The following is a 26,555-nucleotide window of genomic DNA, read 5'->3' on the forward strand; positions in this document are numbered from 1 at the left end:
AGCCCAGCACCCCGAATCTGTTAAGTGCCCCTCCAGGACTGCCCCTCGAGGTGCTCTGCTCAGCTTCCCACCGGCCTCAGCTGCTCCCGCTCTGCAGCCCCAGCCGCTGCCCTGCCAGAGGCTTCTCTCTTGACCCCGATCTCAAACGATGATTCAGTCCAGGTGCCGAGGGGTGTGGGCAAGAATGAAAACATGTCTTGGTGGCGCCATCGCCTACATTTAATAGAACGTAAATTATAGACGGACAGAAAGTGTCATTTCTCTGGCAGGGGGACCTTCTCTGCAAACCTTCGGTTCCCTGTATAATTTTAAAGTAAAAAAAAGAAATCTTCTTAATTAAAAGCACTCGGCTAATGACCCGTTGAGGCTGGAGTTCTGATCCCTCACTCTTAATTATTGTTACCATGTTGCGCCCTTTGACCTGGAAGTGCAGCTTGTGTGCTCTTGACACCAGAGGTTAGCAGGGCAGGAAGCCGGAGGCCTGTGGGGCCCCCAGTGTCCAGAATAATTTAGTAGTTGTCTAATTACCCGAGGAATCTAATGCCACTGCTAAAAATAGTATTAAAAGTTAAATGAATGTCACTTTCTTGTTTCTCGGGCCATCTGTTCTCTGTTGGGGCTAACCACGTGGCGTGGGTACTAAGCATCGCGCGTGGTGAAGTCTCACGTGGCTTGTCTCCTGCTGGGTGTGCGCGCCTTTCATGGAACATGGAATCCGGGAACCCCAGAAACACCTCTAGCTCCCTCTTCAGCGGTTATGGGCGCCATTTGTCCAGAGCTCAGCTCCAGTGGTGTGTGCGTGTGTGTGCGTGTGTGTGTGTGTGTGTGTGTGTGTGTGTGTGTGTGCGTGCGTGTGCGCGCGCATGTGCCAGGGCACACACGTGGAGGTCAGAGGACAAGCTCCAGGACTGTGTGCTCTGCTCCCTGTGGGTCCTGGGAATTAAGCCTGTGTCGTCAGACTTGATGTCAGGTGCCTTGACCCACTAAGTATTTATTTTTTTCTAGAAATGGAGGGAAAACATGCTGAGAATCCCCCCACCCCCACACACTCCAGCAGTTTGCTTATTATTTACTTACTGAGATTGGGTCTCATGTAGCCCAGGCTAGCCTCCTTGAACTTCTGATATCCTGCCTCTGCTTTTCCAGTGATGGGATGACGGGTGTGTCATGCCTGATTTTATGGGATGCTAAGGATGGAATTCACGGCTTCATGTGTGCTGGGCAATCACCTACAAATTGTGCCATAACCTCTAAGGAGAAGATCCTTAATTGGTCCATTTGTTCAGCAACATCTCCCCTGCCAGGCACTGCTCTGGCTTTGGGGAACGTGTTGAGTAGGGCACACTGACAGCCTCCATCCTTGAAGGCCAGTCGGGGGAAAGTCACCCTCGTGAACAAGCCAGGCTTAGGTCACGAAGACATCAAGACACCAAGAGCGGCAGGCCTGAGCTGCTGGGAGGGGGAATGGATCTGAGAGCACTCGGGGCCTTCTGAGGCCTTTCTGAGCTTACCTTCAGACAGAGGCCTGTTGTGGTGCGACTGAGCAAGCCGTTCTTGCAGAAATCCAGAGGGAATGGTATTCCAGGCAGAGGGTGCTGGAAAGGCAGAGGCTCCAGGGCAGGAGGAAGCTGGTCAGGGTGGCTGGTGCAAGGAGGGAAGATGGGAAGATGGTGTGGGATCCTGGAGATCTGGGCAGCGGCCAGTCCAATGGGTCTGAGGGACAGGACTTGGGTTTTACTGAATGCGGAGCCATGGACCCATGTGATGTGATGTGATCTGTGTGTGTGTGTGTGTGTGTGTGTGTTGACATCGGTGTCTCCCTCAATTGCTCTCTGCCTTGCTTGTTTTCTTTCTCTTGTTTTGCACTGGGGATTGAACCCAGAGTCTGGAGCATGGGTAAGAGTCCTGCGTGCTGGACAGCACGAAGAAAACAAACACTAACCACCGTTACCATAACGTGATGTCCAGACCCCCATCTCCCTGCTCACCTCCTCTGCCCTTTTCCTTTCCGGTAGCAGTCTCAGGAGCCACCGGCTCAGAAGGGCCCCACGGTCACCACCAAGGTGCGAAGGACCATGAGCAGCCGTGTGCACGAGGCCGTGAAGGCCATCGCCCTCTGCCACAACGTGACACCCGTGTACGAGTCCAACGGCGTGACGGACCAGGCTGAGGCCGAGAAGCAGTTTGAGGACTCATGCCGCGTGTACCAGGCATCCAGCCCAGATGAGGTAACCCCGGGGAGGGCCGCAGCCACGCCACGTCCTCCATCCCTGGACTTCAGACGCAGCTCTGTGTGGCCCTTGACTGTCCATGCTCCAGGCTTTGCCTTCTTGAGTCCCTCCCTCCTCCCCACAAGACTCAGTATAGAAACAGTTTTTGTTTCTTTGGGACAGCGTCACGTGTCGCCCAGGCTGGTGGCCTCATAGTACCAGCGCTCTGCGGCTCACAGCGGCTGGGATCTGGCACCGTGTAAGCATTTTTTATTTGAGACCATAGGTAAAGGACTATCTCCCTTCCCAGACCTGTCACGTTTCTCCTTTTTGAGAAGAATTTGTCCCTGGGGGAGATTCCTCCCCATAGTCTACGTGGTATTGTGGGGTAGCTCAAACCAAAAAGCCCCGTACATCCATGTCCATTGACAGGCGTTTTAGGGGGGGAATGTGGCTGCTTCCAGCTTGGGAGCCGGGGAATACCGTATAAGTGGAGGGGATAGATGGGGAGAAGGGGCAGGGCAGGGCCCTGCTGTTGTAAGTGATGTCACTTACAACTGGGACCCTTTGGGGTTTGGGCTGTGAGAAAGGACGATATTTTCTTTTGGTGGTTAGTGACCAGGAGCAGGTGTAGGTGTGTGATGACATTGGAATCTGAGGTACTGACGCTCTGCACGGCCAGCTGTGGACCCTGTGTCTTCTGTGGAGAAGCGTCAGGTTCTGCTGGCCAGCTTCGTCTCTGCTGAGCATCGCTGTGTGTGCTTTAGGTTCGTGGGAGGGCGTTCCCTGGCTTGCTGTTTCACGGATGCCGGGTTTGGGGGCTTTGTGTAGGGAAGCTACTTCTGTTCTTCTAAAAGGTATTCATGTTGTCTTGTTTCTCTAAGTTTCTGATATTTGTTTAAAAACAGAAAAGGCATGGTTTTTTGTTTGTTTGTTTGTTTGTTTTAATTTCTAGAGTCCTTCGTAGCCCAGGAGGATCTGAGACTTAAAATGTTGATTAATTACATTTACTTACTTATATGTGTGTGTATTCATATGTGTGCATGTGTGGGGGTCAGGGGACAACTCTCAGGAGTTAGTTTCTTCCTTCCACCGTATGGGTTCTGGGGCACAAACTCAGCTTGTCAGCCTTGGTGGCAAGCACCTTTATCTGCTTAACCACCTTGCCAGCCTTTCTTTCTTTCTTTCTTTCTTTCTTTCTTTCTTTCTTTCTTTCTTTCTTTCTTTCTCTCTCTCTCTCTCTCTCTCTCTCTCTCTTCTTTCTTTCTTTTTAATTCAAACAAATTTTACTATTTGTATGTATGGGTGTGAGAGTGTGGGCTGTGGTGTACATCTGGGCTCAGAAGGGAACTTGTGGGGATAGTTTATCTTCTCCTTAGTGGACTCTGAAGCTTGGCTAAGTGAGGACTTTTACCCATTGAGCCGTCTTAAACCAGCACCCTTACACCCTCTTTTTAAAAGCTACTTTTTTGATTTTTTTTTTTTTTTAAATGCAGCTTCTACCATTAGCACAACATAGATAAGAAGAGAAAAATAGCTGTGGTCCACAAAGGCTGTAGCCGCTGTTAATCCCATGTAGGTCTGCCTTCTACACAAAATACCAGCACGTTTATATAAACATGCCGGAGTGATGGGAAGAAGGCTTGATGTGAGATCTTCAAGAAAGCCCCGCTGTTCTGAGTCCCTGGGGGATTCCCCTTGAATTTGGCTCTCTACCATGAATCCCCTGACTAGGAAAATAGCCCACCCCTTCTATGCTCAGCTCCCAGCTCAGTGGCTTTAAAACTAAAGATTTTATTCATTTTATATATATGAGTGCTCTATCTGTATGTATAACTGCATGCCAGAGGAAGGCATGAGATCCCAGTATAGATGGTTGTGAGCTACCATATGGTTGCTGGGAATCCAACTCAGGACCCGTGAAAGAATAGACAGTGCTCTTAACAACTGAACCATCTCTCCAGTTCTGGCTTTTTCTCTTTTCAAGTATACGTGGCAACCTTGAAGGTGTGGGAAAGGGATGTGGCAATGAGGCGACTTTTATTTTTTTTCTGCCTGAGACAGTGTCTCAGTCTGTATCCCTGGCTGTCCTGGAACTCACTTTGTAGATCAGGGTGTCCTTGAACTCATAAAGATCTATCTGCCTCTGCACCCTGAGTGCTGGGATTAAAGGCGTGGGCCACCACATTCAGCAATGACAGAAGGAGTGCTATTCTGGAAGCTGGAATCCACCCTGTCAATCTGACATTCACCTGAATTCTTGCTATTAAAAAAGCCCCGGGACCATGGTTGTCCTAAATTGGCAGGCTGCTGTCTGACACGGCTCTGGTTCCATTTCCAGGATGTGGTGGTGGCACACGCCTGTCACATCACCAGATAGAGGCAGGAGGGTTAGAAGTTCAAGGCCACTAGCAAGTTTGGAGCTAGCCCGTGCTACATGCAACTCTTACCCTCTGAAACAGTCTCCTTTAAATGCCTCAAGGTCCACAACTCTTTGGGCACCTTTGAAGGACCACAGTGGAGAATCCCACACCTGACCCCGTGAGAGGTCAGCCTCAGAATGAAGGTTCTCTCAGCACCATGTAAGATGATCTTTGGGCCACATGTAGAAGGTATATGTGAAACATGAATGATTGTCCTGTTTACACGTGGCTCCTGTTCCCAGGGGATCTCATTATAAAAGTACCAGGATCCCTCCCCAAACCTGAGATCCAAAATACTTGTGGCCTTAGGCATTTTGATTGAGAGATGATTCCACCTGAATTTACCACCACTGTGTAATCACCTCCATCTACTAGCTGTATGCTGTGTTACCTCTTTCTTTCTTTTATTTATTTATTTATTTATTTATTTATTTATTTATTTATTTATATGTGTCTGGGTGTTTGCCCGAAGAAGGGTGTCGGATCCTCCAGAACTGGAGTTAAAAGATGGTTGTGAGTGGCTGTGTAGGTGCTGGGAGTTGAACCCATGTCCTTTTGAAGAGCAGCCAGTGCTCTTAAACAGTGCTGAGCTATCTCTCCAGTCTTAACCAATTTCTTTTTTTTTATTTAATAATTTTTATTTTTTATATTAATCACAGCTTATTTACTTTGTATTCTTTTTTGATTTTTCTTATTACATTTCTTTCTTTCCTTTTTTCTTTCCTTATGCTCGTACGGTTTACAAGCACATCAGGGTGCGCATGTGGAGAACAGAGGTCAGGTTGCAGGAGTCAATTCTCTCTCCACAGATTGAACTCAGGCCAGCAGCTTTTGTGGCAAGCACCCAGAACCATCTCACATGCCCACAGGGATTATTGATCACCTCCCCCCCGCCCCAGTTTTGGAGATTGAACCCAGGGCTCCCAGATCTAAGGCAAGCGTTCTTCCCCTGAGCCATACCCCAGCCCCGTCCCGTCTTACCTTTTTTTTTGAGGCAGGGACTCATGTAGCCCAGGCTGGCCACAAACTCTGCATGTAGCTAAGGATGACCCTAAACTTCTGATCCTTGTGCCTTCACTTCCTAGGTGCTAGGATTGTAGGTATATATTTCTGTGCCTGGTGCTGGGGACGGAACCCAGGGCTTCAAGCATGCTGGCCAAGCACTTTGCCAACAAAGCCGCGTTCCTCCATCACTCGTCATCTGACTGTGCATGGCTGTGTAGACACAGCTCTGATGACTTAGGTCTCTCGAGCGTCCCATTGGGAGCCTCCCCACCTCACCGTGGTCGCGCCTCGCGCTGTGGCCGTGCAGGGATCTCGGCTGTCTTCCCTGTGCTTGTAACACTTCTGTGTGACTCTGGGGAGACTCCATCCTGCAGCCCTGTCATGGCTCTGGGAGGTCTTTTCCCCACAGTCATTCACACCCCAAATGCTTTCTTGTTCCCTGTGAGCTCCCGGGACAGTGGCAGCATTCAGACATGCCACAGCTGTGCTGAGAGCAGAATGTATCAGAACAGCTATCTAGATTGTGTGCTCAGACCCACAGGGCGAGGCCAAAAAACCAGACCAACAGGATATTCAGGTTAAAATTCCACAAGATCTGGGCACGGGGGAGGGGGACACATGCCTCTAATCCCGGCACTTAGGAGGCAGAGGCAGGAGAATCTCTGAGTTTGAGGCCAGCCTGGTGTATGTAGCAAGTTCCAGGCCAGCCAGGGCTACACAGTGAGACCCTGTCTCAACAAGACAGAGAAGCCTTCCACGAGTGTTATTTCTCAACCATTGAGGTGAGATCTTGACTAGAATTCAGAAGGGGTTAAAGATGTGTGAGGTGTTAGGGCTCAGGGGATAGCTCGGCTAGGAAAGTGCTTTCTGTTCCAGGATGAAGCTCAGATCCATCAGCTACAGTCGTCAGTCAGTCAGTCAGTCAGTCAGTAAAGAGTCAGGCACAGTGGTGTGCCCATGAGCCCTGTGCTGGGAGAGGAGCTAGCCAGTTCTCTGGAGTTTGTTGGCCAGGCTGTCTGGGAGAAGCAATGAATTCCCAGTTTAGTGAGAGACCCTGTCTCAGAAAATAAGGTGGAGAATAATAGGAAGAAGTCAAACTTGCAGTGGGCCTCTGGCCTCCACATACATATGTACACATTCACACGCATCTGCCTACACCCACACTCACATGTATGCACAAAGAGCATGGATGGACACACACACACACACACACACACACACACATTCTCTCTCTGGTGTTAGCTTATCCATGCATCATACACTCAGGCATGTCATTTCTAAACGACTCAGTTTTTTGTTTTTTTTTTTGAGTTAAGGTCTAGAGGTTGAATGTTACATCCCCGAAATCTGGATCCGCTCAGCCCCAGTCCCAGCCCCAGCCCCTGACTCCTAAAGGTAACAGGCCTTTCTGTTCATTGCATGGTGTCTTTAAATTCTCCCTTGAAATAGTACTTTAAAAACACCTCCATCTTTTCTGAAGATAGGCTTCTATTGGGAAGGGTCAGGTGTAGAAATGCCAGGTAGCACCTAGCCAGTCTGCTTCAGCTCTCTGGTGGTATTGCCTCAGCTTACCCTGGCCTCTACATGCCTGCTTTATTCCTGTCTGGTGGCTGCTCAGCCCCAGCTGGCATTGGAACCTACAGCCACCATCTGAGTGTGTCTGGATGCATTTCCCGAGAAAGGAAGGGATCAGGGATTGCTCAGGCCTGTGGTAGATTTATAATCCTTTAGGCCAGCTCCTCCATGAGCCCCCAGTCTATCCTACTGAAGACCACCAAGGAGTTCCTGGAATGAAATGTCACATTCTCCCTACAGAGCACACCCTGTCTCATTAACAAGTCTGTAAGCGGACAGGAGGCTCCTGAGTGTGACCTGGCCTGTTAAGTGCACAGGCCCAGGTACAAAGGGCCATTATGAAAGCTTGTCATGGATGGTTTACCACCGACCGATAGATGAAAAGGCTTCAGGGTTGGCTCCTGGCCGAACGGGCACTTAGAAGGAAAAGTAAGGTGTCTGTCCCCCCGCCCCCCAATACCCTCTCCCACTCGAGGGCACAGCAGGCTCCCGAGGCAACATATCCCGGCCCCAGGTCTGGTCCAGCTAGCTGCTCACACATCTGCTCACCACCAGCTCTGATGAGCCTTCTGTCTCCGTGACAGGATCTCACTATATAGCTCAGGCTGGCCTCAGACTCCCAGTTGTCCCGCATCAGCTTCTCGGGTGCTGAGACCACAGGAGTGTGTCATGCCCACCACATGGCCTCTTTCTCTGCTTTTGGCCTCCAGACCCCGGCTGAGGCGAAGGCTGCCGAAGCTGAGGGCCGAGGAGCGATTCCACTCTCTGTGGAAGCTCAGAATGATGGGTAAGGATGCGCTCTGTCTCTATGGCATCCTGTGTGGAAAGGCATGTACCCCTTAGATATCCCACCAAGCACGCCGAGTCCTCTCAGGAGGACTCCAGGGGCTCACATGCTGTGGAAGGCAAGCTCCCCAGGAGATACTGACATACATCTGTGCCTCGTCCCTCCCTGGGGACGTTTGTCATGTTAGAGCTTTGTAGACCCACAGTTGGGCAACTCCTTCTTTGTAGCTCCTGGGGCTACTTCTCTTCCGGGTTCTCTCTCCACTGAAGTAAAGAGCAGGCTCAGGGGTATTGGTGCAGCTCATGGAAGCCTCAAACTACATAACTGTAATTTTGCTACTGTCAGGAACCATAATGTAAGTACCTGTGTTCTCTGACAGTCTTTTGGGGGAGCTCAACCCACAGGTTGCGAGCTGCTGCTCTAAAGGGTTTATTTTTTTATTTTTTTATTTTTTGGTCTGGCCTCAAGCTGGTCTCAAACTTGCTGTGTACCTGAGGAAGATCTTGACTTTCTGATCCTCCTCTCTATCTCCTAGGTTCTGGGATTAAAGGTGTGTGTCCGAATGGGCTGTTTTATCTGGTGCTGGAGACAGAACCCAGAGCTTCGTGTGTTGTTTCAACACTATCAGCTAAGTCACACCCCAGCCCTCCGTAAGCGTTCTCTCTCTCTCACTCACAGACGCAGGCGCGCACATGCACACACGATGGAGGCTCAACTGTAGTGCCTGCCTGGCATGCACAAGGCCTGGGATTCTGTCCCCAGTACTAGACAAACCAGAAACGGTGGTGCATGCCTGTAATCCCAGCAGTTGGGAGGTGGAGGCAACATGACCAGGAGTTCAAGGCCATCCTTAGCTCCACAGGATGTTTGAAGCCTGGACTACATGAGACTCTGTCTCAAAAAAACAAAACAAGACAAAAAAGTGAAGACATGTATGTATCTTCACTGTTCAGAGCTGAAAGCTACTTACTCCTGGCTGACTGAGAGCATTTCTCAAAACAGGGTTGGATCATGGAAGTAACTTCTTGCTAATGTTAGGTTCATCTCCACAAACAGAAACCAAGATAAAGATCTATGGCTAACCTCACTTAGACATCTAAGTCAAGATGGCTAAAGATAGGACTAAAAATTTCTTAATAAAAAAATTAATGTGTATGGGTGTATGTCTGTGCATCATAGATATGTGTCTAAAGCCCAAGGAGGCCAGAAGAGGGCTTCATCTCCCCTGGAACTGGAGCTTCAGATGGTTGTGAGCGACCATGTGGGTGCTGGGAATCGAACTTCGATCTTCTGCAAGAGCAGCAAGTACTCTGAACCACTGAGCTGTTTCTTTCCAGCCCCTAAAGATAGGATTCTGCAAACTGAGAAGTTTCTGCTTGAAGTTACTTATTTACAGACGCTTTGAGGACATCAAAAGGGACCCAAGACTTGAAGTCCAGAGTGATCCACCTTAGGGACCAGCAGGTCAGCTAAGGTGACACCAACGCAATATGGAGCTGACCTGGGAACAGCAGACCTGGGAGTCTCACGGGCCTGGAGGTGGGACTCAGGAACGCAGTGTTTGACTGTGGACCCATCCTACCTTTGTACAGTGCTGCAAGCCAGTGCGCACTCGGAAACTACTTTGAACTTTGACCTCCCCTGAGCTAGTCTTGCTTGTGTGATATGGTCCTGTCTCTGGGGCACTTGTGGGGGTACATCTACCAGCCACCCCACTACTCTAGGCAGGACAACAGGTACCATCTGGCTGAGCCAAGGATTGCAGTGGGTTTTTGCACTTGATAAAATTTCCCCTCAGGGTGTTATGATTGCTTTCTCTTAATTCTAGCAGGCAGCCCAGTGTCCCCTTTCCAAGTCTAACCACGGTCATCAAGGCAACCCTCTGCGAACTTGTCTCCTTAACACCCTTAAGACTAAGCTTTATAGCAAGCTGGATGTCTGTCTTCCTCATCACCATGATCTCCTGTTAAGATCATGTCAAGATCCCCTCAAGAGGATGGCCGTGAACCTCTGACCCTGCTGTCCCCATCTCCTGAGTGCTAGGATTACAGGCGTGCCCACCATACTCATGGTGCTTATGCAGTACTGGAGCTCAAGCTCGGACTTTGTGCATTCGAGGCAAGAGCTTTACCAACCACCTCCAGCCCTGGAAATCCTTTTTTGCATTGTTGCCTGTGTCTTGCCAGCAAGTGAGTGGGTGTGAGAAGCTTTAGGATGAAGCTGTTACAGTCCGGTTCTTCAGGTCTGACAGTCTCCCAGGCTTCAGGTCAGACTGTGGCGCAGCCTTGTGCCTTCAGTCCGATCCAGACACTAGGGTGCTTCCTGCAGGCTGTACATATTAGTCACGGTTCTCCAGGGGGTCAGAACAGATAGATTGAATTTATATTCTATAAAGGGGATTAATTGGAATGCCGTACAGCTGTGGTCCAGCTAGTTCAACTGGCTGTCTACCAACGGGAGGTTATAGGATCCAGTAATTGTCCAGTTCTCGAAGCTGCGAATTTCAGATGGTCTTCAGTAGATGCTGGAATCCGGAAAAGGTAGGCTTTAAGGAGGAAAGAATGAGCTTCGACGTGGAGAGCAAGGGCAAGCAGAGAGAACAAGCTTACTCCTTCCATGCCCTTTATATTAGCTGGCAGCAGAGGGTGTGGCCCAGATTAAAGGTGGACCTTCCCACCTCAAAAGATCCAGACTAGAAGTGGGCCTTCCCATTTTAAATGATTTAATTAGGGGTTGGGGATTTAGCTCAGTGGTAGAGTGCTTGCCTAGCAAGTGCAAGGCCCTGGGTTCCGTCCTCAGCTCTGGGGAAAAACAAAAAAACAAAACAACAGCAACAACAAAAACCAGGTAACTAATTAAATGATGTAATTAAGAAAAAACAATTCCTTAGCTGGGCCGTGGTGATGCACATCTTTAATCCCAGCACTCAGAAGGCAAAGGGAGGCGGATCTCTGAGTTTGAGGCAAGCCTGGTCTATGGAGCAAGTTCCAGGACAGCCAGGGCTACACAGAGAGACCTTGTCTAAAAATACCAGAATAGCAAATAAATGAATAAATTCCCCACAGGTGTGCCCAGCTGCTTAGGTTCTGGCTAATTCCAGATGTTGACAGCTGAGCATAGCCCTCACACTGCATTTCCCTTGCTTGCGCTTCCTTCCCCCATTTTGGAAGTCTCCCTTGTCCCTGCATCTGCTCCCATCAGCAAGCATATGTCCCTTTAATTCTTACTGTTTAAAAGTTTTTATTACTGTATTTGTTGTACAAAGTGGTAGGTCCTGTCATGACATTTTGCTGGATTATATAATATGTGGGCCATATTCATATACACATTCGCTCATACATGTATACATACATACACACATATATACTATATACTACATACATACATACATACATATATATGTTCTTTCTTGTTACTCATCTTTTCCTCTGTCCATGTAAATTCTTTGGGTCCTGCTGGCTGAGTTAGTAATTGTTTGATTACTCAACAAATTTTCTTAGTCTAGAAAATCAGTGTTTTTTGCATGTTGTGATTTTCATGTGCATGAAAGAGCAGGGCTGAGAAATAACAGAGCATGAACACATACACGTGTATACATACATGTCCAAGTATAGATCTAGGCTCTACCTGCTTCTTCTCAGACTCCTAACATTGGGAGTAGGGTTCTTGGCCGGCTCTTGGGACCCCCTTTCTCCTGGATTGCCTCGTCCACCTCCGTATAGGGTATATGCCAAGTCCTACTGCAGTTTGCTATGCTGTGTTCGGTTGGTATCCCTGGGAGTCCTGCTCTTTTCTGAAGGGGAACAGGAGGAGTGAATCTGGGTGAGACAGGAAGTTGCAGGGAGGGACTGCAAAGAGAGGAGGGAAGGGAAACAGCAGTTGGGATGTAATCTATGAGAGAATAATATTTTTTAAAAGGGTACACATATTTGTATGAGTTTATTTCTAATTAAAAAAAAAAAAAGGCTCTCTAGTGTCAGTGGAGGTCAGTCTCTGGCCACAGCCTGAAAAGCTGCCCGTGAGTCATCTAGGAAAACCTTCCGTGCTTAATCCCACCTGCGCCGTCCATATTTCAGGAAAGGGACTTTTCCCCATGGGCCTCTTTATCCCGTCAGCTTTCTAAGGGTGGCAGAGGGTCCCAGTGACACAGGCTTATGTGATTCAGGAGGGGGTTTCCGACTGGCCTTGGATTGGGATTCTCCTTTGGGCCTCCTATGCATCTGCTAAGGTGGATCCAGGCTGCCTGAGGCTGGGGGAGAGCCAAATGGCCCTCCAGGTGAGAACACCCTGGACTTTTGACCCAGGCATGGTTACAGGTTTCCTCCTGGCCTGGCCCTTGCCACCTCTCAGCTCCCTCCATCACTGGCGGGCAGTTCTTTGAACTTCTGGGAGTCTCTGTTTGTGGCTAGTGGACCAGTCCTTGGCTCTGGCCTTGTGGGGCTGTACCTCCAGGCTCTCAGTAGTACCTCCTTCCCAGTTGAGGTAGCCATAAATGCCCCAGATGGTGCTGAAGGTCCCGTCTCTTCGCACCCTACTGGGCAGGGTGAGGGGCGCAGAATCACCCATTAAAGACTAGAATATGTCTAAAGGAGAGCCAGGGGTGAAGAGCCCCCAGTGCTCTGCTCCTTTTTGCCGTAGGGTCACAGGCTTGGTGCAAAGCCTTCCAGAAGTAACTGCTTCCAGGGTCCAGAGGAGCGTCTGCCACAGGCCTGTGCTATGCAGCTTGCTTTAGGGCCTGCCAGACCAGACGAGTCCCTCCTGCCTCCCTCTTCCCTCCTCCTTCGGTGTTCGTGCGCAGGGTGCCTGATCTCCCATGCTTCATTACCTTCAGGTGGCCCTGGTCCAGTGGACGGAAAGCGTGGGATTGACCCTGGTGGGCCGAGACCAGTCCGCCATGCAGCTGAGGACCCCCGGCGACCAGATCCTGAATCTCACCATCCTGCAGGTCTTCCCCTTCACCTATGAGAGCAAGCGGATGGGCATCATCGTGAGGGTGAGTCCAGTCCACACCACCAGCATGCAGCAGGCACCATTATGTCTTGCTGGGGCCTTGTGATTGTCACCCAAGGCTAGTAATTGCCTGAGCAGGAAGAAAGAGACCTCTCTCTCTCTCTCTCTCTCTCTCTCTCTCTCTCTTAGCAGGTCTTAGAACATTTTTCATCATGTCTTAAAAAATTACATTTTTATTTAGCATATATGAGCAGGAGTCAGGGAAAACATACTGTGTGTGTGTGTGTGTGTGTGTGTGTGTGTGTGTGTGACAGTCAGAGGAAAACTTGTAGGAGTCAGTGCTCTCTTTTTACCATGTAGATCCTGGGACTCAGATTTACACCATCAGACTCAGCAGCAAACACCTTAACCCGCTGAGCCATCTCGTTGGACCTCACATTTTTCTTCTCTCTCTCTCTCTCTCTGTATGTGTGAGTGTATTTTGCTGTGTATGGGGAGTTCAGCATCTTGCACATACTAAGCCATCAACACTCCCGGTCTCTATATTTCTTTCCTTTTTTTTTCTCTTTCTCTTCTTTCTTTCTTTTTTGTTGTTTGTTTTTTCAAGACAGGGTTTCTCTGCGTAGCCCTTGCCTCTGCCTCCTGAGTGCTGGGATTAAACGTGTGTGCCACTACAACCTGGCCTATATTTCTTCTCTTAAAAAATAAAGAGATTTATTATTTATGTGTATGCGTACATGTCTGTGTGAGTGTATGCTGCCTTCATGCAGGTGCTCAGAGAGGCTGGAAGAGGGGGTCAGATCGCCTGGCGCGGGAGTTGTGGGTGGTTGTGTGCTGCCCAGCATGGGTGCTGGGATCTGAACTCGGATCCTCTAGAAAGAGCAGCAAATGTTGGAAACCGCCGAGCCGTCCCTCTAGCCTGCCACCTGTATTTCATAGGTAAAACTCACGCCCACTCTCTCCGTGCTTGGGAAGCTGAAGCAGGAAGCTCGCTGTAAGTTCCAGGCTGACCTGTGCTATACAGACTGTGACCCTGTCTCCAAAGAACAGAAGTGCAATAAAAAATTCACTCAGTGTAAAATAACCATTTAAAAAAAAAAAAAAACGTTTAAAAGTTGCTGTAGTTTGAAGGTGCAGTGCTCCCTTGGCTCCTGAGTCTGCACTCTTGGCCTCCCACTGGTGGTGGGGTTTTAGACAATTCAAAACTTTTAGGAGGTGGAGCCTTGCTGGGGGAAGTGCATCCTTGAGGCGGTTCTTGAAAACCCAGCCCCACTTCCTCTTCACTCTTGAGTTCCCGAAGGAGGCAGTGTGATCAGTTGCTCTCTTTCCTGCCTCCATGCCTTCTCCCACCATGGTGGATGTAGAAGCAGAAGACGCTCACCCTCCCTCCCTCCCTCCCTCCCTCCAGTACCTTTATCCCTCTTCTCATTCACCTCCCTCCCTGAAGAAGCTTCTTCTCAGGTATCTGGTTATAGCAAAGAGAAAAGTGACTAACAGAAAAATGAGTACCTGGGCTGGTGCCCTCCTCATTTGCTGACTTTATAATACTGTTCAGATAGGCTCTGTGTTCACCACACCCCTAAATATTTTCATCACAGCAGGAGACAGCTCTTGAGGGCTGGCGGGATGGCTCAGTGGGTAAAGATGCTTGCCACGAAGCCCAAGGACCTGAGTGTGATCCCCAGGACCCACACTAGGCAAAGCGAGAACAATTGTCCTGCAGATTATCCTCTGAGCTCCACACACGGGCTGTGACACACACGTGCTCATGCCATGCACAGAATAACCGATGAGAATGTGATCATAAAGAAAGATAGGAGAGATGGCTCAGTGGTTAAGAGCTTTGGCTGCTGTTCCAGAGGACCCAGGTTCAGCTCCTAGCACCTACATGGCAACTAACAGCTGTCTGAAACTCCAGTTCCGGGGGATCTAGCATCCTCTTCCGACCTCTGAGGACATTGCATGTGCCCATTGTACAGACACATGTAATGGCCAAACATACACACACATAAATAAAAATAAATAAGTTTTAAAGCAATTATTAAAGAAACCCCTGCACCTATTAAGCCACCTCACTCCCCTGCTCCCTGCCCCCACAGTCTGCTTCCTGCCCTGCAGATTTTCCTGCTTTGGACTCTTCCTCTAAATGGAATCTTGTAGCATGTGGTCTTTTGCTTCCCTCTTCCTGTTAACGGGTTTCAAGGTACATGTATGTCATTGTGTATATCAGTCTTTCCTCCTCTTTTGGGGGGCTGTGTAGTATTCCATTGTATGCCTATAGCGGTTGAATCTCCTTTCTATAGATGCCTGTGACTAGTGTGGAACATTTGCATTACTGTGAGCTAGCTTGGAGAGGATACCCACATCCTAACAAGAAATCCGCTTCGGTTTACTATGCACAGGGGCCGTAAGGCAATTTTAAACATCGTTTGTTTTCTGTCATTTTGTTTTGTAACCTGAGTCAGGTGTGGAATTCTCTATCCATGGTATTTTGTTGATGCCCAAAGAATTCCGAAGCTTGTTGGCTGGGGCCTGGCTTAGAAGGCAAAGTGCTTGCTGTATGAGGTCCTGAGTTTGATCCCCAGCACCCATGTGAAGAGGGCTGGGTGTGATGGTGTGTGCATGCCATCCGAGTGCTAGGGAGACAAGTAGGTGCATTGTTGGGGCTCGTGGCCAGATTGGGCGGACATCAGCAATGAGGGGCCCGTCCGCATCTAGCGGGAGCTGTGGCAGTCAGCGGTGGGAGGGATGTTAGCAGTGAAGAGGGGGGTTCTGACAACGAGGTAGCCATGGGGAGGGGACCAGCACTAACAGCCATGGGCAACAGGGGGACTGGTGCTGTGTCAGGGGCTGTTCTCAGTGACTGACATAAGCTGACTGAGTCACAAGCTCACAAGTTAGTTATGTGATTTGCATTTGACAGAGAAAGCCCAAAGGAAAGCACTTGAGCTCACACAGGGAGGTGATGGGTCGGAGATTGAGTCCCAGGCTGTTTTGTTCCCAAGCGTGTGCTAGGGCTTAGGGTGGGACAGGAGGGACGTGGCCCTGGGTCTGTGTCGGGTGCTGTGTTAGTTATGCATGCTAATAGATTGCCTCCCCCCCCCGCCCCCATTGGATTTAAACCACGATGCTTGTGTTCTCTAACAGTTTCTCTGTACCAGGAAGCTGGGTGTGGCTGGGGCGGGGGGGGGGGGGTCCTCTGGTTCAGTGTCTCAAAGGCTGGCTTCAAGATTTGGCCAGGTCACTGTCTCCTCAGGATCTCCTAGGACAAGGTTCACTTAAGCACTTGAGCATCAGTGGTCGACAGGATGGAGTCTTCATCTTTGCTGACAACTAGGCAGAGGCCATCCCCAGCTAATGCTCTGTGGGCCTCGCCCTGGGCTAGCCTCCTGTCATCTGGCTTTACCTTAGTGAGAGTGTGAGCAAGCTGGAAGCCACCATCAGGAACCAGCCTCAGAGGAGACGGGCCGTCACATTAGCCGTGTTCTCTTGTCAGGAGTTGTTGGCTCCAGCACATCTGTAGGGGTGTGGGGGCAGGGCCGCCTCCATCCAGGACTATGGCCGCAGTGACTCCATGAATCGCTGCTCAGAAGACCCAGTGATTCACAGTGGGTGTGCTCCGAAACATCCCGTCTGAGTTGACTTACACCCCAGATGCTGGTTGGGACTTTTGTGACCCTGTGGGACACAATTCCTTGGCGGATGTCAGGCCTTGAGGCAGCTTCTCCCTCCCACACAGCTGCTGCTTTTTCCTATGGCTGCATCCAGCCCGGTTCTTGGCCTTTGGCTCTCACATCTCCAGGACTCAAAGCTTGAGGCTATCAGCGACTAAATCCCTGGGGTGGGTGTTTCCTGGAGTTAGTCAGCGAAGTCATCCACAGAATTACTCTCACTTGGTCCCAGCCATTATTTTTTCAAGTTTTAGAGCCTTGGACCCCGCTAAGGTCATTCGAGAGCTGAATCATCAGATAGTCCCCAGTGCTCAACTCTGAGAATAAAGGGGAGCGTGCATACCACCCCTTCTTTAGCTCAGAAGGGCTCTCATTCCCAGATGTCCGTCATATTTAGTGAGCAGTGGCTCTGCATCTTCACGCAAGGTGGCTGGAGCAGAGTCCCGAGGGCTTAGCAGGTGTGCTCTTACGTAAGGATGGCATGCCCCTCACTCTGCCTACTCGTTTATTATTGTTATTTTATTCAACCCTTAACTTTCACAGTTAAGGGTCTTAAAAGGGGAAATCAAGCCAGGTGTGGTGACACATGACAGTAATCCTAGCACTTGAGATGCTGGGGCAGGAGGATTGCTGTGAGTTGGGGACCAGCCGTTTACCACGCCAAGGGCCTTTTTAACAAGCATGAGTGTGATCCACAAACACTGTATAAACTTACCTTTTGCCTTTACTTCTAGCTAGCTTCCCATCTCCTTACTGAAGCGTGTGTATGTGAGTGTGTGAGGGAGTGTGTGTGTGTGTGTGTGCGTATGCACCTATGTGTCTAGGTGTATCTACGTAGTGGAAGTTACGCTGTGAAGACAGTTTTGCTGATTTTAATGTGTGCATGGAGTTCTGAGGGAAGATACTCTTATCTCATTCACTTCTTCTGATTCTTTTAAAAATTACGTGTATGTATGCATGTCTATTCTAGAGCCTTTAGATTTTTTTACAGGTTTACTTATTTTCCATGTGTGAGTGTTTTGCTTCTCTCTGTGTATACCCCATGTGTATACCCCATGCCTGGTGCCCTTGGAGCCTATAACAGGGCATTGGATCCTCTGGACCTGGAGTCACAGATGGTTGTGGGTGCTGGGACTCGAACCTGGGTCCTCTGTAAGAGCAGCCAGCGTTCTTACCTGCTGAGCCTCTCTCCAGCCCATGTGCTAGCTTCTTAACTGTGAGTGTTGCTTCTTCTAAGATTTCATGGTGCACATGTGAATGTGTGGGGCTTGGTCCTCTCTTTCCACCATGTGGGAAACCAGACTCTTCAGACTTGGTAGCAAAGTGCCTTCACCCACTGGGCCGTTGCAGGTCCCCTTCTCTTCCTTCTAAATAGGCCGTTCTTCATTCTTGGTTATCAACAACAACCAAAAATTCTGGGAGCGCATACCTTCACATGTACCGCCTTAGGCATTTGGAGAATACCCACTAGTGAGCTAATGTTCCACCCCTGCCTGCCTGTCCCCCCATTTCCGGCTGGTTCCAGGCTTCAGGAAGCTTTTTAACTCTGGACCCACCTTGCCAGGATTCCCCAGCTCAGTGACTCTCCTTGGAGTGACATTTGAAAGTCGCCACTTTTCTAGCTGTCACCATCCAAGAATGGGGTGCCGCTGGCATCTCGTGGGGCCCACCTGTGACGGATAGCCTGTCCATACATGTTTGCTGTACAAAGTCCGGGAAACCGTGTCCTGCTGTGCTGGAGTGATGAGCTCGTTGTCTGCATGTGACTGTCCCCGCTGTGGACAGGTTTCATTCAGTTCTTTTGGCTTCCCGGGGTTGGAGGGCATTTGAGACAGGCTCACAGGCTGGGGCCCTGGCTGGCCTCACATACACAGCAGCCCGCCTCTGTCAGCCTACCAACCCTCAAGTGCCAGGATTACAGGCGGGAGCTAGCTCCTTCTGCCTGTGACTAGGTTCGGGATATCGTACCCAGCCTTTTAGACTGGTGTGAGTAAGCTCGCAGTGTGCTCACAGCCTGTTCCCGACATCCCTCCCTCCGCCCTTTCCTTCTGTGTCTGAGAGCCTGCCTCCTAAGGGGTCAGGGAACGGCCTGTTGCCAGGACTTTTGTGCACATCTTTCTGAAGGAACTGGGTTTCCCACGTTGTACAAGATGTCCCTTTAGGCTCCCTGCTTCCCATGCGGAGAAGTGGCGTAGCATCGCTGCTGGAGACCACACCGTTGGCCTTGAATCGGTGAGGTCTGTAACCAGGTGTCAGACAGAGACACCAGGGGGACACAGCAGCACGGCCAGCCCATTGCTGTGTATTCGCGGTGTCATCTCGCCATAATATGGGAACACAGTAAACTGGGGATGAACCGGGTGGGTGGAAATGACTCACACAGAGGAGATAATGGCTGGAGTATTTATATTGGACGGCATGGCTGAGCTGGCCAGAGCCCCTCTGGTAAAGGAAGCTGGGTGGGGGTGACCTTTCCTGCAGCCATGGTGTTAAGACCGCGTTCCGGAAGGGGCAAGGGAGAAAACCCCCTGCCGCTTTCATGTTCTTTTGGCCCGAGGGTCATCCTTCCTGGGCAGAGCGTGCAGTGGGCCTCTCAAAGCGTAGGTGCCTCTGCTTGGCCGGGAGGGCCGGGAGAGATTGAGTCAGTGTGTCGCTCTGACGCTTGGACTGCGGCTAAAGGGCATTCGGAGGATTCGTCAAAAGAGGAGCCATATCCGTGGTTAACTTTGGGCAGCTAATCTTTGCGTATGTGTGCGTGCACACCTGTGCATGGGTTCGAGTGGAGCCAGAGATCGATGGCAGGCGTCATCTTCGTTCGCCCGCTACCTTATGCTTTGAGACAGGTTCCCTCACTGACCCTGTAGCTCATCACTTCACTTAGATTGCCTGGCCAGCAAGCTGCAGACTCCTTCTTTGGGACTGCAGGCGCACGCTGTCATGTCCAGCCTTTTAAAGTTTTTATTTAATGTTTGTTGTTTTTTTTTTTAAACATACGTAGCAGGGATTTGAACTCAGGTCCTCATGGTTGTGGCAAGCCCTTTACCTGCTGGGCCATCCCTTAGCTCCTCTACTTCATAGTTGGAGGCAACTTTGTAGGTAGTTCTTTGGCACTTTCTAGAGTAGATCTATGCATAACGTATTGATAATCCTGCTCCCGTGCCCTCTTCATCGCCAGGGTCGCCCGCCTTCAGTCCCTCAGCATTCCTCAGTGCCAGTGTCTCGGCCCCCCGCACTATTGAGGTATGGAGCCTGGTGATGAAATCTTGGTTGTGTGCGGCAGCACCCGAGGCCTCTCTGCAGCTTACCTCAGAGCTGTGGCAGCCGACAGCCTCTGTCTTGGGTCTCCTGCTACAAATCTGGGCTGAGCCTCCTCCCCACAGAGTGCGCCGGAGGGACTTGGGGCACCCCTCACTATCAGGAACCCTGTCACGAACACCACGTTCCACGTGAGGCCAAAGGCCAGGTGCCACGCAACAGTGCTTTTGCTTCGTTCACTGTGGTCAGTGCGTAGGCATGCACTGCACTTCCTGCCTGACAGGTGAGGAAACTGAGGCAGAGAGAGGAGGCACAGTTTACCCAGCGCTCCTGGCTAAGAACTGGTACCAGGCTGAGTGTTTGTGTCTGTCAGGCTGAGCCAGAGTCGGGTGAACCAGAGTATGAGAGGTCATTTACTGCCGGTTGTCACCCTCCCGTGCAGGGCTCAGCGGTGATGCAGGCGTGTGCAGCCTGTGGATAGCTGAGGACATGACCTGACACGTAGAGAAAGATTAGGTGTCTCCCTAGAAGACACACCTCCTAGTGTTTAGAGAGATTGTGGCTGTCACCATGGGGCCAGTCCTGGCCTCTGGTGGGTGGAGGCCCATCATTGCTCAGCATCCTGCAAGGCTCAGGGCAGCCCCACATGGAAACAGTGCTGTGATGTGGAGGGCCCCCGACTCGGCCTCGCTGTCTTCCTGCTGTTTATGGAGCAGTGTTAGCCGCCGCTGCACAGCCCATGGGTACAGTTGAAACAGGCCGAGTGCGTGCGTGCGTGGGTGCGTGCAGTTCCAGCTGGAGTGGCAGCACTTCACAAACAAAAGTCCTGGCTCTCTTTGATCGTGCTTTATCATGTGACAAGTTTCCAAATGCTCCCAGCTGAGCTTTCTTCTGCCTTCTGCGGCCTCTGCCCCTGAGTGAGCCTCCCCTCTGCCCCTGTGTTTCATCTTTGGCCAGATGGGAGCTCTAGGAGGCTGGAGAGATGGTGAGGCAGTTAAGAACACTGGCTTCTCTTCCAGAAGATACGGGTTCAACTCTGGGCCCACATGCAGATCAGACCCATCTGTAATTCCAGTCCCGGGGGATCCAGTGCCCTCTTCCCGTCTCCAAGGGCACTAGGCATACGTGCGGGCAGAAACCCGTACATATGAAAATGGGTAAATGAAATATATATTTAAAATACAAACAAAAACTCTTAAAAGCACGGGGCTCTTCGAAGTACTTTGTACACTGCCTGTCACAGGAAGTGAGTAAGACCTGGCGTTGGCCTCCATGCTCATCACCTTCTGTCCTTCTCTCCAGGACGAGTCCACGGGGGAAATCACATTCTACATGAAGGGAGCAGACGTTGTCATGGCCGGCATTGTCCAGTACAATGACTGGCTGGAGGAGGAGGTGAGCCCGGGCTAGTGAGTTGAGGCAGGGTCCTTCCAGGGGCTGGCGACTGGGTCTTTGTCCGCTGTGGCTGTGGTACTGACTACCATAAAGCAACACAGCAGTACCTGCTGCAAAGCTTAGCTGCTTCAGCAGCATGCGTTTCCGTTTGTGTGGGCTCTGGGTATGGCTCAGCTGAGGTCTTTGCTTCAGGGTTTCCCGTTGACCACAGCCAGGATGTCCATAAGGCAGTATGTCAGTTGAATACCCACCTGGGAAGGGATGTTGTCTGAGCTCACTCTTTGTTCCTGGTGCTCCTTGCACAGTGTTTAGAGCTTGGTGCTCATTGCTCAGTCATTGGTGAGGGCAGCACGAAGCTCCTTGGGGCTGGGGTCCAAGGCCTTGGGTCTTTGTCAGCTGTTGGCCGAGGCCACCCTTTGTCCCTTGCCCTGAGGGCTTCTTCACGGGTACCCCCAGTGTGACGGCTGGCTTCGTGGAAGAGGGCAGATAAGATGGAAGGCCCCATCCTCGGTGGCCTGATTTCAGAAACAGCATCCCTTCCTTCTGTGTGTTGGGAATGAGTCACAAGGTCCAGCCCACACTCAAGGGGAAGGTGATTGTGTGGGGGAGTTACAGGAGGTGAAGATCTTGGGGGCCACAGATCCCAGCTAACCAGTGGGTGAGCTAGAGGGAGGAGCGCTGGTTGACGTTAGCCAGCCCTCAGCTCCAGGCAGTTTCCCCCCGGGGGACTGCAGACAGGATGCCTCCAGGGCCAGGAGGGACACACAGATGGATGGCAGGCCTGCCCGTGTCTTTCTCTTGGGCTTGCGCTTGGGCATGTTCAGCCTGTGGAAATGGTCTGTGGCCCCCGTGTTTCGGGGGTGCACAGGGGCGCAGCGGCGGCACAGCCATGGTGGATGGTGTTTAACCCGAAGCCCACCCAGTTTGTCCACCAAGCCAGCCAGCCAGCCATGCTTGTGTGTAACCTTACAGTGTCGCTTTGGGAGACACGGTGCTGGCCTAGCATCCCGGTTGCCCCTCTGCAGTTCCAGCTAGAAGGTTGCCGCTGGGGACCATAGCTCTAGGGGAAGGCAGTTTTCTTAACCGCCCTCTTCCCGACCCTTTGGCTTGCCTGGGGCGCTCTGAGACCTGAGCCTCAGCACAGATCCCCTCTGATGGCTGTCTGCTTTGCAGTGTGGCAACATGGCCCGGGAGGGACTGCGGGTGCTCGTGGTGGCCAAGAAGTCCCTCACAGAGGAGCAGTACCAAGACTTTGAAGTAAGTGGCTCATGACCTTGGCCTTTCGTCCCTTACCTACCTCCTTAGTCACCTATCCTAGGGGCACACCCTCTTGCTCATTCCGTTCTAGCCGTCCTGCTCTTTTTTAGCTTCCCCATTAGCTCAGGGCCTTTGCTCATGCCATTTGCTCTGCATGGGGCTCACTCCAGGGCCGTCTCCTCACTCCATCATCACATGTCGCCTCTCCAGGAAGTCTTCCCGCGCCACCTGTCACTTCCCGTTCATCTCCCATTTGGCTTACCTTCCTCGTCACCTGCTTTAGGAAGATCTGAAATAGATCATCATCTACACCTCTTGCCCCATCTCAGTCTGCCTGTCTTATCACTGTTTTGGGACAAGGTGTTGCCTGTAGCCCAGGCTAGCCTAGAATCCTGCTTCAGCTTTCTGAGTGTTGGGGTTAGGGTTGAGCTCCATCTCTAGTCTGCTTGCGGCTCTCACCCCATAGATCAAGTTCCCAGTGGAACCTTATCTGGCTAATGCCTGTGTCCCTGGAACCTGGCATAAGGCTGGCGTTCATGATTGCCAGGGTGTGGGTAGTTTAGGGACAGGCTTCTGAGGTCCTTAGAAGGTCCCCCCTCCCCCCCAGCAGTTGGCTTGGCCCTGTCTCTCAGCTGTGCCCCATGTGTTTGTTCATGAGACATTAGTTATCAGGTTCCTTCCGTGCTGTGACTGTTCACACAATCCCGAGAGGGCAGTTTGGCCTTCCCACGGATGTCACTGACAGATAAAGGGGCTAAGCAGGTCGGGTTGGAGTCAGTCATCTACAGGAGGCCAGTGCTCACCTTGGAGGCCCTTCCGGCCCCAGGCAGCCTGGCACGCTGTAGCCTTACCTCTCCGCTCCCCAGGCCCGCTATGCCCAGGCCAAGCTGAGTGTGCATGACCGCTCGCTCAAGGTGGCCACCGTGATCGAGAGCCTGGAGATGGAGATGGAGCTGCTGTGCCTGACGGGTGTGGAGGACCAGCTGCAGGCCGACGTCAGGCCCACGCTGGAGACGCTGCGCAATGCAGGCATCAAGGTAGGGCTGCCCAAGAGACAGAGTGTGGCCAGCGGCCTGGCAGCAGCGTTAAGAGCTTTAGCCAGGCGTTGAGGGTGGAAGGCTGGGCATGGTGCCACCTGCCTGTAACCTCAGTCAGTGGTAGCATCTCAAGTTCAGGGCCAGCCTGGAATACAGTGAGACCCTGTTCAAGAAATGGAAGAAATGAAAGAAGAAAAGCAGCAAAAGGCAGAAGGAGTCAGGGGAAACGAGAGCGCCCCACCTCTGACCACGTGGCTTGGGAAAACACCCCGCATGGCTGTGCTTCCACAGGCTGCCTCCCCACAGGACCTGGCTCCTTGAAGGTCAGGGGCACGTGTCTCCCAGTCACTCACAGCAGCCCTGTATCCAGCCGTACAGTGTGATTCAGTGGGGTGACCAGCTCAGTGAGAGAGGCATGCCCACCCAATAGGAGCAGAGAAACCTCCCCCCATGGAGCTGCTGTTGGAGTGAGAACAATCCAGACCGCTCCTTCGAGGGGCCAGTAGAGGGCGACTGAGGACTGGTGAACCTTTGAGGGTGTGCCTTGATCCTGAGGGCTGAGGCCATTGCTCAGAGGGCTTATGTAGCCCAGGCTGGCCCCAGGTTCCGGATCCTCCCACTTTTATCTTCTGGGAGCTGGGATTGTAGCTGTTTCTTTTAGATTTTTTTTTTTTTTTTTTTTAATGTGACACTAGGGATGGAACCCAGGACTCTCTGTGCATTCAAGACAAGCACGCCACCCGTGGGGCCGGTACATGGGCACCCATCCATGTGTGGGCACAGCAGAGATGGCATCATATGTCTTCCTCCATCGCTTTCCGCCGTATTCCCTCCAGCTAGGGTTTCTCGCTGAACCTGGGGCTAGACTGGCTGCCGGCCAGCCCCGACACCCTCCTGTCTCCGCCGCTCCCCTGAGCCCAGTACTGAGGCTCTAGGCACACACAGCCACACGTGGCTTCCTACGTGGTGCTGGAGATGAAACTCAGGGGTTTGTGCTGACGCAGCCAACACTCTTACCTCCCTCCGGAGCCGCCTCCCTGGCCTGTCGCTGGACAGCACCGACTGAGGCCTCCACCTCCGGCTACCCAGTCAGCTCTCTGTGGCGTTTAGGAATGAGCTCCGCCAGGGGCACATAAGCCTGTGCTGTTCTTACATACTCAGTTAGTCAGTGGCTGACAGTGGTACATGCACTACAGCTCCAGCTGCCCAGGAGAGCGTGCTGGGTGCCGACATCACTCGGCTGCTTGCTGTGCAGTGTCTGAGCTCCACTGTAACCTTACGGCCTCGCTGTCATATGTGGGGTCTGCCCTCCTCCAGCACACCGTAATGTGGCCCCAGCTGCGTTCGTGGGCTCCCCGACTGCCCTTTTGGAGGAGCCAGGCTCAGTCCCTAGCAGCCACGTGGCCATCCAACCTCGGTGCCAGGGGATGCGTCCTCTTGTTCTGGCCCCTGTGGGCACCAGGCACGCTGATAGGCCTAGGCCTACACACATGGAGATCACTCATGCACATAGAATAAAAATAAATCTTCAGAAGAAGGGGCGGTCGCGGAGATGGGGGACCCACAGGGACAAGTGAACACAGGGCGGCAGGCAGCCCTCACATGGACTGTGTCTCCCTGGGGCTCAGCTTGCACTGGCTTGCAAGTTCATCACAAGAAAGTGGCAGAAGGACCATTTGGGGCCCCTGTGGCAGGCCCCTGTTCCTGCCTCCCTGGGGAGTCTCAGCTCTGCCCCACTGGGGATGTGGTCAGATTTGCCCCAGGCTCACCTCCTCAACACTGTCCCATCCCCAAGTCAAGGGTCTTGATACAGCACAGACAGGGTTCTCTGTCCCGTTCCTGTTCAAAGGGTCAGGCAGGCCCTATGGTTGCCAAGATTTGGGGTTCAAGCCTACTCTAGCCTTTGGACAGACACAGAAACTGAGCCAAGAAAGCCAGTCACACTTTGCAGGGTCTCACCCTGTGAGGTGAAGCAGCAGGCTCTGGAGCCTCAGCGGCTTAGGTGCCACCTGTGAACCCTCCTGTCAGCCTGTGAGAGATGCAGTAGGCTCCCTGGGGGCAGCAACGGTTCCATCTGAGGCCCCACGCCAGTCAAATGTTGCGTCATTTGCTTTGCATCCTGAGGTAGTATCTGGAGATGCAGCCCGGGTTGGTCTCAGTCTCATAATCCTCCTGCCTCAGTCCTGACTGCTGGGATTACAGGCATGTACCACCGTATCTACTGCCTGTAGTTCTTGTTTATTCTATTGTTTGTTTTTGAGGAGGAGGTTCTTGATATGAAGCCCAGGCTAGCCCCTAATTCACAGCAATCCTCTTGCCTCAGCCCCCCCCGAGTGCTAGGATTATAGTTATACCCCAGCACATCCCATTCCAACTGGCTCTTTTTTGGCAAACAGTCAGCCCTGCTCCCATGAGCAGTACCCAGCAAGCCCTGTGGTTGGCTGTCCCTGGGGATCACAGGGCTGCTGAGTCTCAGGAGGTGTGATGTTCTTAGGAGCGCCACTGCCCCCAGGGACAGGCCAGCTTCAGAGTCCAGCCCCCAACTATTTCCTGCTGTAATTTCAGGTTTGGATGCTGACAGGGGACAAGCTGGAGACAGCCACGTGCACAGCCAAGAATGCCCATCTGGTGACCAGAAACCAAGATATCCATATTTTCCGGCTGGTGAGGCATCTTGCTGTGGGGCGGTGTTTGCATCTGCCCTGTAACCTGTGACCTGGACCTGGGCCTCTAAAGGGAGGAGGGGACCTTGGATGGTTGCCTAGGTTACTGAAGGGTAGGGACCCAGGCAGGCATTCTTTCCGCCAGTGTTAAGGCCCCCCACCACGAAGCCTTGAACTCTGCTGTGCTCTGACCCCTTTGGGCGGTTGTGCTCTTCTTTGGGGAGCAGAGCAAAGTAGGCACTGTGGCTGCTTTTGGCATTGCCGACAGCCAAGCACAGTGCACAGAGTCCATACAGCATGTATGGAGAAAGGAGGTACAGGTGCCTG

The 26,555-nt window shown here is 51.7% G+C and overlaps 1 protein-coding gene across 5 annotated transcripts in view; it reads left to right on the plus strand.

The window, feature by feature from the left end:
* Nucleotides 1–26,555, plus strand: part of Atp9a (ATPase phospholipid transporting 9A (putative)) — a 100,709-nt gene that overhangs the window by 59,978 nt on the left and 14,176 nt on the right. For 4 of the 5 annotated variants that reach the window (XM_021634837.2, XM_021634835.2, XM_021634836.2 and 1 more), the window contains exons 14-19: nucleotides 2,016–2,228; nucleotides 12,832–12,993; nucleotides 21,179–21,271; nucleotides 22,445–22,528; nucleotides 23,395–23,565; nucleotides 26,131–26,229. In XM_021634837.2, the coding sequence (XP_021490512.1) occupies nucleotides 2,016–2,228; nucleotides 12,832–12,993; nucleotides 21,179–21,271; nucleotides 22,445–22,528; nucleotides 23,395–23,565; nucleotides 26,131–26,229 (822 nt within the window). The remainder of the gene's footprint in view (nucleotides 1–2,015; nucleotides 2,229–12,831; nucleotides 12,994–21,178; nucleotides 21,272–22,444; nucleotides 22,529–23,394; nucleotides 23,566–26,130; nucleotides 26,230–26,555) is intronic. The other variant, XM_060382782.1, reaches the window with a different exon arrangement.

This window comes from Meriones unguiculatus, chromosome 4, assembly GCF_030254825.1.
Source record: "Meriones unguiculatus strain TT.TT164.6M chromosome 4, Bangor_MerUng_6.1, whole genome shotgun sequence".
NCBI lineage: Eukaryota > Metazoa > Chordata > Mammalia > Rodentia > Muridae > Meriones > Meriones unguiculatus.